General features: G+C 39.1%; 1 protein-coding gene across 1 annotated transcript in view; it reads right to left on the bottom strand.

Annotated features, from left to right (window-relative positions):
- Positions 1-17,286, bottom strand: part of LOC100680504 — a 272,326-nt gene that overhangs the window by 83,992 nt on the left and 171,048 nt on the right. Inside the window, exon 10 of the mRNA XM_031933565.2 lies at positions 6,044-6,748. Coding sequence (XP_031789425.1) covers positions 6,044-6,748 — 705 coding nt within the window. The remainder of the gene's footprint in view (positions 1-6,043; positions 6,749-17,286) is intronic.

The raw sequence follows: 17,286 nt of genomic DNA, 5'->3' as shown, positions 1-17,286 counted from the left end.
ACGATACTTGGTCCACTGTTGTTTATATTTTACATAAATGATATACTTCAAGAGATACCTCAGGAAGCTATTCTATCATACGCGGACGATACTGCTATAATCACAACAGGGAGATAGCCCAAGATAACATCAATGATTATTTGTTGAAAATACACAAAGGGCTTGCGGTAAATAAGCTATCATTAAATGTTGATAAGTCTGAAGTACTGTAAAGATACAGGATAAGAAAATAGCTAGGGTTGAGAACTACAAATATCTTGGGATAGTCTTTGACTATAATTTAAAATGGGAAATATATATGTTATATATTATTAAGAAAACTAAATATCTTGTGTATATCTTTTATAAAATTGCGAAAACAATGCCACTGAGACTTTAAGGATTATATACTATGCTTTTTCCATAACATAAAAAGCTATGGAATCATGGCCTGGGGTGGAGTATATTAGAATAATAGAGATTTAATATAGAAAATTGTTTACGCTGGGAGCCTTGAAATTGTATTACAATGATCTCAAAACACAATACCTCAACTCATCTAGTATTACTAGAAATAAAAGCATTATCGTACCTATAAGCAAAAAGAGAATTAGTGATAAGAACTGTTATATTAAAGCGATCTCAGTTTTTAATACACTACCAAACAATTTAAAAGTTTTAGAAATAGGAAAATTAAGTCAGCTAAAAATAATTAAGGCATGGATAAAATCCAATTGTTGATATCTAAAAATATATGTGTATAATATTATTTTTTTTGCTCTATATATAAACTGTTACAAATGAAATGTATTTATATGCATATGATGCTAAAACTAAAGCAAGAAAGTAGTAGTATGGAGGCTACTATTTTTATGTAAATTGAGGATAATTTTTAGTTTTTAAGTAGTTTTTAAGAATTTTTGTTATTTTTTTTATATCTTGCCATAATTTATGCCAGCCCTGCGGTCAGATAAACTCGTTTATCTTAACAGGAATGCGGAGTTTGTATATATCTTTGTATTTTCGTTCTTGGTTAAATAAATAAATAAATAAAACATTGTGTTACCATCTAATAACGCAAACCCATATAGAGGCATACATAAAAATGCTCGTGCGTGCCTCGCTCCTAAGCAGACAACAGACAGCGCCCCAGCCCGATGACGTCTCTCTCTCTCTCTCTCTCTCTCTCTCTCATGATGATTAAGGATTATAGAAACTACTTTCTGTATAAATATCGAGCTATTTTTCTAATTATCTTTTGCATAAGAATTCTAATACTAAAAAAATATATTTTATAAACTAGCATAAATGAAGATTTGATGAACCCGCTCTTAAAACTTGCAAACGCTGAAATTTATCTAGAAACATAACACGATACGTTGCAAGGCCATATAGCTTTTAACGCATTCAATGGCGGCAGCGCCGCTTTTTCGGGCCTTGTGTGGGGGCTCGTCCGGCGAGTCTTCGCGGTCGCTTCGACTCCGGTGACAGGAGCGTGACGTCCCGAACTCGTCCGGGGTCAACTCCGGCCGGGTCCACGGGCGGAGACGGGAGGGCTCCAGGCGTTAAACGACGCAAGGGCGCCGACTCGACTCCGCCGGCGAATCAGGCCGCCAACAAACGGCCCAACGTGGAGCCTGAAATTATGGCTGATAGGATGGTGAATTCCCTCACGAGGGCGATCGTGTACGAGGGATATCCTGACGAGGAGCTGACGCATCAGCAGTTAGCACTTGTTAGTGAGGCGGTCCAGGCAGAGATCGATAAGATCCCCAATGGACCGTGGCCCGAGTTCGACGACTCCTTCGTGAAAATGGGGTCCATCGTCGTGGAAGCTAGCAACACCATCTCGAGGGACTGGCTGGTTTTGATAACCCCCCGGCTAAGACCTTGGGAAGGCGCAAAACTCCTTATGGTCGGGATAAGTGAACTCAGGAAGCCCCGAAGGGCCACTCTCCGCGTGCCTGGAAACAGGCTTGAGCCGGGAGTGGTTCTGAGCCAACTGAGCCACAGGCATCCGGACCTGTTGGTCAATAGATGGAGGGTGCTGAGCGCCGAAAAGAGAGAGGGGTGAGACTCTGGAACCTTCCTGGTGCTTAGCATACCCGAAACCTCGGTCAGGCTGCTTTGGCAGCGCAATTTTCAGCTGCACTGGGGCCTCGGCCTGATTACCGCCAGAGTGGATAAAAGTTCCCGGGGGCCATAATCACCATGGCTAGTGACGGGATAGTGTTTACACAGATAAACTTGCATCATAGCAAAGGCACCTCGGCCGCACTGGTCAGGCGCATGGCTAAGATGCACACAGGCATATGCCTAATACAAGAACCTTGGCTAGTCGCGGGGTGATCAGGAGTCTGGGGGGAGCTAGCCTGATCTTTAGAGACCCCACGTGCAGCGTTCCCAGGGCGTGCATACTTGTTAAAGGTTTTGATGCCCTGCCGCTGCCGGCTCGGTGCAGCAGGGACCTTACTGCAATAAAGATTAGGCTTCCCGTGGTAGGGGGCTCTAAGAGGGAGGTGGTGGTGGCCTCTGGCTACTTTCCATACGACTCTCAAAAAGAGCCCTCACCAAGGGAGGTACAAGATCTTGTCGAATACTGCAGACAACGAAGCATCCTACTTATACTGGGATGCGACGCTAATGCTCACCACATAGTCTGGGGCAGTTCCGATACTAACGGCAGGGGCGACGCACTGCTGCAGTATCTGGTAACGACGAGTCTGTGTATCATAAACAGGGGCAGATAACCTACCTTCTATAATTCGGTTAGAAGCGAGGTGATCGACTTAAACCTGGGCACAGTTGGAATAGAGAAGTGGGTGGGCAGTCGGAGGGTATCTAACGAATTTTCACTGTCCGACCACAGTTATATCCAATTCGAATGAAAGAAACGATGCTCGGAGACAAGGGCCTTTAGAAATCCCAGGAAAACTGACTGGGCGTTCTTTAGGGAAAACCTTAGAAACGAGCTTAAATCCTTCAAAGCAAGCTTTGAAACAACGGATGAGCTTGACCACTGGGCATTTGAGCTCGGTGAGATAGTCAACATCTCCTTTCAGAGAAGCTGTCTCTGGACCATCCTAAAGGAAACATGGAGTACCCCATGGTGGAACCGGGAGCTAGAGGATCTGCGAAGGGAAACGAGGGGAACCCTTAGCAGGGCCAAGAACACTCACCACCATATCGACTGGCGGATTCACAGAGAAGCCCAGAGGCTACATAAAAACCGCATCAACGCGGTGAGAATCAAAGGATGGAGAGACTACTGCGAGGGTATCAAAAGATATCCTGACGCGGCCAGACTCCTCCGGATACTCGCGAAAAATCCTGAGGTATGGCTGGTCAGCTATCAGACTGCCCACAGGAGAATACACAACCTCGGAAGAGGAGTGCCTGAAACTACTTCTGAAAGTCAACTTTCCGGACTTTCGGCTCCCCCACGAGATGGGGGACGAGAGCTCGGGAAGAAACAGGCAGCAGAGGGCAGCTTGGGATCTAGCGGCGAAGGTCGTCACACCGGAAAAGGTCAAGTGGGCCATAAGGAACTTTCAACTCCGTAAGGCGCCGGGAATCGATGGAATCTACCCGGCTTTCCTATAAGAGGGATTGGAGGAACTGGTGGGCCCCATGGTAAAGCTCTTCAGAACAAGCGTAGCTTTGGCTCATGTACCCGAAATATGGAAAACGGCCAAAGCTGTGTTTATTCCCAAGACAAGGAAGCCAAGTCACACAACCGTCAAGGATTTCAGACCCATAAGTCTTAACTCCTTTGTGTTTAAGACACTAGAAAGGTTGGTGGATAGATTTATTCAAAATGATATCCTAACTGTGTTTCCTCTAAACCCTAAACAGCATGCGTAAAGGCCAGGGTTCTCTACAGAGACTGCCTTACACTCAGCGATTTGGCGCATTGAGGAGCAGCTGGAAAGGGGCGAGATAATGGTGGGAGTATTTCTAGACATAGCGGGAGCGTTTAACTACACCTCTATTGAAGCAGTTGTCAAAGAGGCAGAACTGCATAGGACGCCCGAGCCATTAATAAAATGGCTTCAGGACATGCTTACCCGCAGGACTGTGACCTCGAATCTCGGAACAGTAACGGTCTCCGGCAAGGTCAGTAAGGGATGCGCGCAGGGCGAAGTGGTGTCACCCCATGGTGGGGCTGCTATGCTCAAGCCTATGCGGATGACTTCCTGATACTAATAAAAGGAAGCGAAATTGGCGCAGCCATAGACGCCATGCAGCTTGCATTAAGGAAACTGGAGAAATGGTGCTGCTCGACGGGACTTTCGGTTAACCCGGATCAAGTCAAGATGGTGATCTTCTCCCGCAATTACAAGTTAGATGCCTACAGAGCTGGATAAAAAGTTAACTTGGGAAAAGCATCTCACGGCCCAGTTCGATAAATTCCTGGTGGCTCTGTGGACATGTCGTAGGGCATTTGATAGTACATCGGGACTAAGTTCCCAGATTATACTGTGGCTATACAGGCCTATTCTGGTACCTCGTCTGGCCTACGCCGCGTTGGTCTGGTGGCCAAGTGCCGATCTGGTGGGTGCTAGGGCAGTACTGGAGAAACTCAGGGGACAGGTGCTGAGGGGGGCAACAGGGGCCTATAGGACCACGCCTACCAAGGCACTTGGAATCCTTGTGAAGGTGGGACCACTCCATCTTACTATTATTGGGATGGCTGCTAAGGCAGCGCATAGACTCAATGCATATGGACAATGGACACAAGGCACGAGGCACAACCCGGCTCCCGGGTTGGGTGGGTCTCTTGCCGGAATTTTCCATTAAAACTGATATGATGATCTCGCGCTACTCTTTGGAAGAAGATATGGGGTTGTCATACCGACGAGAGAGGAATGGAAGGCCGGCAGGGACAGCCTACCAGGAACGGGGGATGTCTGGTACACAAATGGCTCTCGGGCAGAAACTGGCACTGGCTCGGGGTACTACTGCCGAAGGGATGGAAGGGAATCCTTCTTTTCTCTAGGGTGGTATGCTACGGTCTTCCAGACCGAAATATACGCTATACTGACCTACGCTCAGAGGAACATTGAACTCGGCGCAAGGGATAGAATCATCACCATTTGTTCAGACAGTCAGGCGGCACTTAGGGCACTTATGGCGCATAGGACGACCTCCAGACTGGTCTGGGAATGCAAAGTGGTTGTAAATCATCTGACCGGGCACAACAACAAGGTCAGGCTGCTGTGGGTCCCAGGGCACACCGGGATCAGGGGTAACGAAATAGCAGATAGACTTGTAGCTTTGGGAGCGAAACACCCCCTAATCGGGCCGGAGCCCTACGCAGGTGCCGTAAGGTGCCTGCTAACGGGCGAAATCCGGGGCTAGGTTGAGAGGGAGCATACTAAGGAATGGCAAGGAACTCAAGGATGCAGACAAGCCAAAGCGGTAATGGGACAGGACACTAATGTCGGCTGGACCAAGTGCATCGCAGGAGGCAGCAGAAATAACTCCCGACTCCTGACACAGATAGTGACCGGGCATATCCGCTTAAGGTATAACAGTCTGAAGATGGCGAAGGAGGCTACGGGTGTATGCAGGTGGTGCGAGGGGGCGGAAGAAACGCCAACCAATGTGCTGACTGTTTGCCCAAAATTTTCGCGGCTCAGACATCAGTGCTTGGGGGAGCTTTTCCCCACGTATGAAGAGATTAGGGCATTCGACGCGGGAGCCATACTGACCTTCTGGAGAAGGGCAGACTTACCTGCGTAGGGGATGTGATGACGAAGTGTGGTACTACAATATGTTTACAGACTAAGTGCCAGGGATCTCTGAGGTCCCCCCATTATAATAATAAGAATAATAATATTTTCTAAAAACTATAATAAATCAAGCGAATTTCAGTACAAGTCGAAAGAGGTATAAAGGGTCCTTGAAAGCACAAAGTTTGATATTACACACTGGTGCAACATCAAACTGTAAATTTAACTGTAATATTTTTGCTGTTGATATAGTATTTTTTGTGGGATAAAATACGTTAAAAATATTTAATTTTGTTAAATTAAATAATATTTAAAAAAATTTCAATTACCATTTCTGACATTTCATTTCGTGCCCTTTTTAAAACTCCTTTTTTAAGAGTTTCATTTTTTATAACTGGATATGTTCGAATGTCACGGGATTCACTTTCTCTTGCATATGCAATTTCAATATTGCTTAATGTACTATAAGAAGGGTCGGTTCTATTCATCTCCTTAGTTTTAGAAAAAAGCATTATTTCAGCATTATATTGATGATCTTCTTTAGCAAGATCGTGAGATACATTGTTACAAACTTCAGTAATTAAGTCATCTATTAATCCAAGCACATCCTGCATAAGCTCTAAATGAGAAATATTATTCAACTTCATTCTTTTTACATTGTTATCAATTTGTAATTCACTGCATCTCTTTTGACCTTCAAATTTTGCAGCTTCATTACATAACGCTGTTTTAGCTAAATCAGTATTTTGATTTAAACTCTTATCATCTGGCTCATCCTTTTCAATTTTCAACATACTAACTAGTGCTGTATTCTGCAAGATAAACGGACCTTTCGAACAGCCGTGGAGATTTTCTTTGAATACTGTAGCCAATGACCTTTTAATAGATTCTCCTTCGTGTTGTTCCAAATACTTTAAAATACTAGCATGAATTCTGTAATAAATTTCTAAAGCTTCGATTGCAAGATTTTGAGGGCATTTATGGCTAATACGTTTAGGGTACTGAGCATTATTTTCGTTCAGTAATTGACTGGCCTGAAAAAATGGACAATAAATGCAATTAATATCATAAATACTTGATTTTAAAGAAAGCCTTAAAATATATAACGCTCTCACTACATAAAAACAGATAACCACAAGTAGTACATGGCACTATTTTTGCTAAAAAATAGTGTCGATGAACTGACAGCTAATGGGATAGCGAGAAATGGAGGCCCTATCGCCTCTCCTACGTCCAAGAAATCTGCGCAAAAAAGCTGCTATATCGAATAAGATATTAAATCATCTAATGAATCAATTTTTAGATATTAAATTTCGATACAGAGAAGAAAAAGAAAATGAAAATGATATCTATAATCGAATATAAAGGTGGATATAATAAAATACATTAATACTATACTAGCTAAAAGGTCGCTCGCTAACGCTTGCTGGTTAAATTTAAACATTGATTTAAATATATAATTTTAAAACTTATAATAATATTAATATAAAATAGAATATAATAATAAAATAATATACCGGTATTTAAATATAGTCTAATTTTAAGAAGTAAATACGTCATAACATGAAATGGATTAAATTTTAATATATAAGTTCTATATTTAAGTTTATATGCTTGTGAGTTAAGGCAAAAGTAGTACTCTTAAAGAATAAACTTAGAAGCTTAGTAAGTTATACTAAAAAATCAAAGCAGATAAACATAACCGTAGGATAGTTACCATCTTTATGCAGATTATGGGTTCAGAATACTACGGTATATATTAATTGTTGAAATTTTATTGATTAATATTGAAAGAATATATTTATCTTAGCAAATTTAAAACTAATAACATTCCTACAATATGTTTAAGAATAGATTCAAACAACCTACAGAGCTTAAAAGTGCGCCTTTTTAGCGCGGTATTCAAAGTGACTTCGAATGACTATTTCGTGTATTTATTAGTTTTATACAAAAAATCTAGAGCGCTTATTTTTACTGCACGCGGTCTTTTAATTATAATATTTAAAAAGTATTCTAAACTCTAACAAATACTTTGCAATTAAGTATACATCTGTATTTGATTGATGCTCATTCTCAAAAAGATAAGTAGTATTATTTATAGCAAAGCAGATTTTAAGACATTCTAGTTTTTGAAATTAAAAAATATTAATATAGTACAAAATTGGCTAAAATAATTTATATAAACTAAAAATCATTAATACTATTAATTATAGTCGTAAAAATAATCGACCGAATAATAGACTCAAATCAAAATATTAAACTTAAACCATAGTAAAACATTTTAAAGTTTGGCGCCATTTTACCCGATGTCCAGCGATTACCAATTAAATCGAATTTTAAAAAGCTTCACAACATCCGGCCATCTCTGTTTTTAAAGAGGATAACTATTGTACGTTATTATAATCACATTTATCATTCTAATTTAATAGGTAGGAGAGCAACAATGGATAACTTGCCTGTATCGGCAAGTTACCGACCATATAGCGCTAGCATCAATGTAATAGTGTAACATCCAACGATGCTACCGCACTTATTTATAATATAATATAATAATAAATCTTTATTTCGGCCTCTTGGCTCAGAAATGGACTTGGCTGTTACATGTGAAAAAATAATTTTCATTCATACCTCGTAATCATACACATACCTCTTACATATTATCTTTTTCTATTTATCTATTTTTCTACTGGTATTTCACTTAACAGGTGTATGTCTGAACTTTGTATTTGCTCGCTTTTTTTTACATTTTCCTTTTTTGATTTATTTACATATTTACACTATATAATCTACATTTTTACATTTGTACATATGCACACAGTTAAAGTCTTAAATATCCTTTATACAATCTAGTTGACGCATTCTACAGTACCTGCAATTTATACTTAATGAATGTTATTTATCCTATATACATATAAATTTTTCTAAACCTTGATATACTACACACTCATACAGAACATACCACCACACCGAAGCGTCTCCGTGAATTTTAGACCGTAATACAATTTAAATTTTTATTTTTTTCTATAATTTGAAGAAACTCGCTTTACTATACCTAATCTTTTTCTGTTTTTTCTTTTATCGTCTTTACAATATTTTCAATCGCATTTACAATTTTTATATTACCTTCTCCCTGAAATAATAAATATAATCTTTCGTATTTTTCCCCCGGTAAGTTTTCCGTCCATTCAATAGTTTTTTCGCATTCTTCAATATAATGATCAAACGTTCCCCAATCTTCCCCGCATAGGTAACATAGTTTTTCTCTTTCGCCTAACCAATATTTATTCACATTTTCGAAGTTACCGCATCTAACCCTAGCTATTACAGACATGACTTTTCCGTTTTTTTCCTTTTTTAAGGTACATAGGTAGCTTATCACATAATATTTCTTTGTATTTTACATTGTATCTGGAATTCTCTATATTCTCGTTTATCATTTGATTTTCTATATCAACTTTCCTTCTAAATACTTCGCCCTCTACCACGATATTCTGCGCAGATTTATATAAAATGTATTGTACACTTAGCCCTGCTTCGTTGTAATACCTTTTCCTTTTTATACTATAAAGATCCTCGTAATTTTCTTTCTGCATTTCCCTCCAACATATTTTAGTCAACCTGTTTTCGCCCTGTTTTGCTATTTTTTGTTCGAATCTGACCGCTCTCGCACCCCAATTTAGATTCATTTTTCTTGTACCCGTTTCCTTATATAATATATATTTTGGAGTCCATATGTCAAGCCTTAAAATCCATCTTATATAATCAGTTTTTATTTTTACTAACTCTCTTTTAACCTCCCATCCTCATATCTCTACCCCGTAATCCATTACGCTTCTTACTAGATAATTGAACAGTTTTATTCTCCTCTCAAAGTCCCCCTTACAGCATTTTTCTCCTAATCCCCATGTTTTTTTTTTTGCTGCGCATATTCCTTTCTTTTTTAATTCATCGATGTGGTCTTTATAATTTCCGTCCGTATTGAAAACGAAACCTAATAGTATTTGAAACTCCTGACTTCTATTTTTTTATCTTCCCAAAACCATTTCTCTTTTTTACTATTTTTCCCTTTGTTAAAAACTAATACTTTTGTTTTTTCCGCACTTAAAATAAGTTTCCTTTTTTTTAAAAACCTTTTGAGCGTGTCGCACATGTCTACTAGACCTTCTCTATTTTCTGCTAACATCACAATATCGTCCGCGTAAGCTAAAGACCATATTCTAATTTCTCCTATTTTTACCCCTCCTATATTTCTTTCCTCAAATTCTTTTTCTAATGCCGCAATATATAGACAGAAGAGTAGTGGACTCAGCACACACCCCTGCCTTAAGCCCATGTTGGTCCAGAATTCTTTTGAGTTTCCTTCATTCATCCTGATGCTAACTTTGGTTTCTTCATAAATTCCTTTTATTCTCTCTATTAGATAGTTGCTGATTCCTAACTTCTTCATAATTTCCCATAAGATTTTTCTATCTACACTGTCGAAAGCTGCTTTTAGATCCACGAAGATTGAGTATAACTTCTTTTTCCTTGTTTTTGCCCTCTGTGCCAGGTAGTTTAAAATATAGATGTTATCTAAAGTTGACCTTCCTTTCCTGAAACCTGCTTGCCCTTCCGGCAAAATATTTTTCTCGTTCACCTCTTTTTCTAGCCTTTTTCTTATCACTTCCGTGTACAATTTGTACGCCGTTGATAGTAGAGATATTCCCCTGTAGTTCTTGGTGTCATTTGCATAGTTTTTCTTAAAAAGAGGCACTATCAATCCCGTTTTCCACTCTTCAAGCATGTCATCACCATCCCAGATTTTTCCTAACACACATATCAATCTATTTGTCAGATCTTCTCCTCCGTGCATCCAAACTTCGTTAGGAATCTCATCTACTCCGACTGCTTTTTTCTTTTTTAACATTTTCCATGCCCCTTTGATTTCTAATCCTGTAATTTTCTCTTCTTCTGTTAATATTTCTTCTTTTTTTCTTTTTTCCCCCAATTGGCGCTTTTCTGCTCCTTGTAGTAGTTCTTTAAAATGTTTGATCCAGTCTTCCTCTTTAATGTTGTTTTCTTTTTTCTCTGTTGTTTTTCCTCTGAATCGATTTAAAAACTTCCAAACGTCGTTTTCATTTTTTATGCTTCTCAATTCTGCTTCTTCTAGTTCCTTATATAGTTTTTCTTTTTCCCTGCAGTGTTCTTGCCATTCTCTTCTTTTCATTATATATTTTTCTTTAGATATAAAACCCTTTTTCCATTGTTTTAATGCTGTGTGCAGCTCTCTTCTCTCTGGTGCAGCTCTTTGCCCACCATTTTCTCATGCCTAGTTTCCACTTTTTTATTTGGATCTTCTTTTTTTTGACTGAGACCTTGACAACTTTTTTTATTTCTTCCCATGCATATTGCGCTGAATCCTCGTTTTTTATTTCTCCTTCAATATTCGATGTTTTTTCTTTAAATTCCGCTATGTCCTCTTCGCTCCATGACAGCACTTCTTTTTCTTCTGCTTCTTTATATTTTTTCTTTATTCCTTCTTTTTTCTGGTAACCCTTGAGTATATTACTTGCCATCATCATACAAACAGGGGCATGATCCGAGTCCACTCTCTCCTCTATCTTGAACCTGACTATCCCTTCCCTCATTTTTTCATTCACTATTATGTAATCAATTACCGAACTTCCCCTAGGTCCTATAAAAGTAAATTCCCCTTCTTCGTCCCCTGCTGTTCTACCGTTCAAAATAACCCATCCTTTATTTTCTATAATATCTACCATTTTTTACCCCTATTGCTTATAATTTTGTCCTTGCTAACCCTCTTATCAACCCCTATCCTTCCATCTAGGTTGTAATTTTTTCCCTCCTCTCCTATACGTATATTGAAATCCCCTCCAATTATTAAATCCCCTACCTCTACCAATTCCTCCTCATCGAGTTTTTTCCATATTTTTTCCCCATTACCTGTATTATAGACTGACCATATTGTCATTTTTCCCCCCATCTGTTATTTCTGATTTTATTAGCCCTTCATCGCTTACCACTCTTATTTTACTTTTTTCAATAACTAAGTCTTTTCTAACACCTATTAAGAAACCGCCTTTTGCTCTTCCCTTCTTATGAACCTTTTCAGCCGGTATTAGGCTCCATTCGAATTCATTTGCTAATTTCTTTTTAAATCCCTCAATATGTTTTTCTTCCACCCAAGTTTCCGTAAGACTTATAAAATCCCCTTGTTCAATATAATGCCAAAAATTTCTATCTTTATTAAAAACCCCTGCTACATTCCAGAAAATAAATTTCCTCACATTATCCCTATCAAACTTGTCATCATACCTCTCTTCTTGATTCCATTCCTGATCTAATGAAAATGCAAACCCTCATTACGAACCGTCCACTTGTTTGCTTCCCTATTTTCCGCGGCTAATCTCAAGTTCTCTTCTTCTTTATCCTTCCTTTCTTCTAGATCTATTCTCTCTAGCAATTTATCCTTATCTTCCCATTTATACCACGCATTCTTGTAAAAAATTTTACCGAACCCTATTTTAAAAGCCAGACCCTTTTCTCTTTTTTCCTTAACCCACGCGGCAATTTCTTCCTGCTTTTTCCTATCCTCATAGCTTCTAAAGTGCTCAATAAAAATTTTAGTTCCCGCTAATTTACTTTTGTTGCATTATCTCCTCTTTATCCTCCGCGCTACTAAGTTTTATTACAATCACTTTGCCTTTCGTTCTAATATTATTGCTACCTATTAATACTTCCACGTTTAATCTATCCCTTAAAAATTTCAGCACCGTCGCATTTACCGTTTCTTTATTTTCGTCAAACGCTAATCCTTTTATTGCTATTACATTCATATTCTCCATTCTTTCTCGTTCCGATAACATCCTTTTCATTTGCGCAACTTCCCTCTCCGAAAAACTCGCACGGCTCCACCGACTCGCGCCGCTTATTCCCGTATGCCCGCTCTCCGCCGAGCCGCCGCTCGCGAGGCTTCGCAGCGATCCACGCAACGAAGAGAGACACGAGGCGCCATCTCCCGAGATCGCGTCTAGCCTCGAATCTACGTCCTCGCGCCAGCGTGCGTCCCGCTCGCTTTCCCTTTCTTCTAACTCTTTCAATCTTTTCTCTACTTTTTCTACTCTTTCTATCAATTCTACTTCGCGCGTTTTCATTTTGATTTTCATTTTTTCCATCGCTAACGCTTCTTGCCTAATCTTTCTTACCTCCTCTTCAATTTTCTCCTTGAACTCCTTTTCCTTCTCCGTGAATACCAGCTTCTTGATTCTGTTGTCCAACGTCGTTTGCTTCGAGTCTACCGTAGTTTTCGAACCGCTTCTCGTCCTTGTTTCCTTCTTATCTTCCTTCTCCTTCATCTCGTCGCTGGTCCTCGCCAACTTGCCCGCCATTTCTCTGGAACTCGCACGCTCTCGAGACAAAGAGAGCACGCTTCTCAGCAACCTACCTAACCTGCAATCGCTTTTTGCAGTCCGCCCGTACAGTAAAACTATAAAATTATTATCACCGCCTATCACGTTTGCACTAATTAACACTCCGATACACTTATTTGTAATTATCTTGCACCAAAATAAGGTAAAGCACGCGAAAATTCACGGAGACGCTGTCGCAAGCGACCACTCATACACGCCCTCTAGCCAAGTCCTACCGCACTTATTTAATTAGTACACCTTTAGCCTGCACTTTCTGCAATAACTGGGTGCTTTGAATGTTTGAAAAAAAAGAATGAAAGGATAATAAAACTTTTAGAAAATGACCCGGTTTTTTTTATTATTTTTATTATTATTATTACTATGAAGGGGGTACCACCAAGATCCCTGGCACTTAGGCTGTAAACCCATTGTACCACCCTTCTTCATGGCATCCCCTACGCAGATAAGCCTGCCCTTCTCCAGAAGGTCAATATGGCTCCCGCGTCGAGTGCCCTAATCTCTTCATACGTGGGGAAAAGCTCCCCCAAGCACTGATGTCTGAGCCGCGAAAATTTTGGGCAAACAGTCAGCACATTGGTTGGCATTTCTTCCGCCCCCTCGCACCACCTGCATACACCCGTAGCCTCCTTCGCCATCTTCAGACTGTTATACCTTAAGCGGATATGCCCGGTCACTATCTGTGTCAGGAGTCGGGAGTTATTTCTGCTGCCTCCTGCGATGCACTTGGTCCAGCCGACATTAGTGTCCTGTCCCATTACCGCTTTGGCTTGTCTGCATCCTTGAGTTCCTTGCCATTCCTTAGTATGCTCCCTCTCAACCTAGCCCCGGATTTCGCCCGTTAGCAGGCACCTTACGGCACCTGTGTAGGGCTCCGGACCGATTGGAGGGTGTTTAGCTCCGAAAGCTACAAGTCTATCTGCTATTTCAATACCCCTGATCCCGGTGCCCTGGGAACCACAGCAGCCTGACCTTGTTGTTGTGAGCGGTCAGCTGATTTACAACCACTTTGCATATATATATATATATGAATTTCTGTACAAACTCTTCTACCTATTTCATATATATATATATATATATATATATCGCTCTCTGCCTAGTCGAACGGAAAGGTAGCTTATTGAATTTTGATACAATACAAACTTCGCAATCAAGTACAGAATCATCGAACTTAATTTCCTTCAAGTTTTTCAAATTTGGAAATTTTCTTTGGAATTCTTTCAACTTTTTCAACGAAGCGTGTTCCAATCTGACATGCCATAGCATAGCTTTATTAGTGTAAAGCAAGTTATTGATTTTACTGATATTAGATTCACAATCTATACTTTCTAAATCAATTGATTCAGTTAAATTACTTATTTTTCTATCTTTTAGCGTATTCCCAGAATTTGAATAGCTAGAGCATAGCTCGTTGCTATCTTTGTTTACTTCTACGTCTAATTCAGTGTCCATTTGCATCGGTTCATCAAACTTATTATTTTTATCAATCTCTGTACTTTCAAGCTTGTCTTGTTCACGAGTTATCTGTTTGGTTGCGGATTCGCTCTCCTTATTGGGAGCAACACTTACAGTTGGATATTTACGACGGCTTGTGGTTATATATGCAACAACCTTATTTACATTATTATTTTCATTTTTATCCGAGTTATTTGTTTCTAACTCTATTACCCAATAAGGTTGCTCATATATCCCAGAGACAAAAATCGTTTTTGACATCGGATCAAATATATCAATTTTCTTGTTATCCAAGTATACATATACCTAAGCCCTTATCAACAAATTTCCTCAGTGATAGCAAATTTTCCGACAATGACTTAGCATAGATTACATTTTTCAAGGTTAAAAAGTCATCATTTTTGGTGTAACCAGATATGTTACCTACTCCCTCCGATTTTATAATCGCTGAATCATTGTCATTTGCACATTTAATATCGAGACTTTTAGTATTATCAAACGTTTTAAAAATTAATTTAGAATTAGTCATGTGCTCCGTAGCACCAGAGTCCGCCAGAAATCTAATCAGTCGGTTTTTATCACTTTCTTCCGCGTTAAGAAGTGTACTGTCTACATACAGACCTGTGCACTCACCAGATTCGGAGGTTTTGGTAGAATTATTGTTGTTTTGTATATTTTGTCTTCCTTTCCCCCGTGATCGGCCTCGGGCATGGCCTCTATCGGACTTGATTTTCTTAGGGTTGCTACCCTTCTGTGACTCGTAATTGCGTCATTTTACACCACGACTAAAGCCACCTCGTCTATCACCCCGATTAGAATTTGAGGATTCATACCTTCTTTGACTTTCATTCTCCTTCAAAACCTTTTCTAGCTGACTCTCCGTGTATGGGCAGTTTGCACGGACATGCCCTTCGTACCTCAGATTTTCCAGCTGATAAAATCTGTTCTTCCTCGTACAGTCGATCTTGTTCTGCCCAATACTGTACTTTTTCCTCCATCCAGCTGTACCTCTCATCCACTGCATATTTGTGCCTGATCAATTCGGTGACTACGTCATCGTGTACTCGATTGCACTCACTTTCGATTTTCCCTCTCAATTCTTTGTTTTCTTTTTCTAATTTATCCAGCTTAGCCGTTACCTCTGAAATTTCAATATTTTCATTAGAATCATTCAAAGAAAACTTTCCAAACTTAGCTGTCCCCTCATCCTGACGGAATTTGTTCAGTCCCAAATTCAGTTGTATCGGTATATTCGATTTAACAACAGGGGTGGATTTACCTTTCAAGCTTTTCTCAAACTTAATTTACCAGCTATCATTATCCACAAAATCGGACTTTTGTTCTTTCCCTTCATCGAACTTATAGGCCGGCCCACCGTCAGCAGTTACAGTAATAACATCCAGCTTTGGGGACAAGGTATTCCCACGTTGGCTTGGGTCAACCGTTTCAGCTGGACCCACCTCTTCAGCTCGAATCCTTTTGATCTCCTTCTTCACGGATTCCAGTAAACGTTCCTCGACGAGAGAGTTATCTAAGAACATTTTGTAAATGAGTTGTTTGTTTTGACGAACGACAATCAAAATAAACACTCTATCACATGTAGCAATTTATTAAGCATGTGCTTAGTTGACGAACAACAATCAAGAAAGCAATGCAAATTGCCTGTTTGTTTAAAAAAAAAAAAAATAAAATTGTGATTTTACAGCATATACAGTGTAGCAGCAACAACATACACTACCCTGCATGTACCAGCCGACATTTAAATTTTGGAACTGAACAGCATGCTATTTTTTTTTTTTTTTTTTGAAAATTTAATATGTACATATTTTGTTGTGGAAGATCGAGTTTTAATTTTCGAACTTATCAGAAAAGTTCAAACTTTACCTAAATCGAATCTTTTACCACTTGACGTCATTATGTAGATGTTCCCATCAATATCCAACTCTGGATAAAAGGAGTCATCGGGATACAGTTCTGAAATTTCCAGCTCCTGGTCCTGGAGCAGCAGAAACAACTGCAGGTTTTTCTCGTCTGTTAAATTCAAGCTAGTCAGTTAACTGTTTCACTATAATATTTAATCGGACTTAAAATTGCAATTTTTATTTATAAAAGGTTAGTGGAACTTGAGTCTAGTTTTAGTAACATTTCCGCTTCCCGATTCGATCAATGCGTCACAACATAGATTAAGATTTTATTCGAGAATGAATTTTCAATCAAAATTCGAGCCGTTGTTCTCAGTTTGCAACATAGCATTTTCGAGCATTTACGTGTATTATGTGTACATTACAGAGCTTCTACGGGATGTTACTATATAGAAGAAAAACAGTTTATACAATATTTAAATTACCATTAAATCAATCAGAATTATCAACGGGTAATATAAATCCTAATTCAAATTATGAAAAATTTATAAAAACAACACAAATATTAATTTAGGATTAAGAAACCATGGCATCAAAATATGCGTTTGATGCTATAGATAGATTGAAGATTGGCATAATTTAATAGAACCATTTGGAGAAATAGTAGTTGTTTTATCAGGAAATTTTCGTTCAATATTACATATTGTGCGATGAGGAAGTCGAGCTCAAATTAAAAATCATATGTCAAAAAAAGTTCATTTTGGAATAAATTTAAAATTATGAAGTTAATCAATAACATTAGAGTCACAAACAATGATCAAGTGTTTA

Source organism: Nasonia vitripennis (assembly GCF_009193385.2).
Source record: "Nasonia vitripennis strain AsymCx chromosome 1 unlocalized genomic scaffold, Nvit_psr_1.1 chr1_random0004, whole genome shotgun sequence".
NCBI classification, from domain to species: Eukaryota; Metazoa; Arthropoda; class Insecta; order Hymenoptera; family Pteromalidae; genus Nasonia; species Nasonia vitripennis.
The sequence above is the reverse complement of the archived record's forward strand: the minus strand, read 5'-3'. Positions and strand labels throughout refer to the sequence as shown.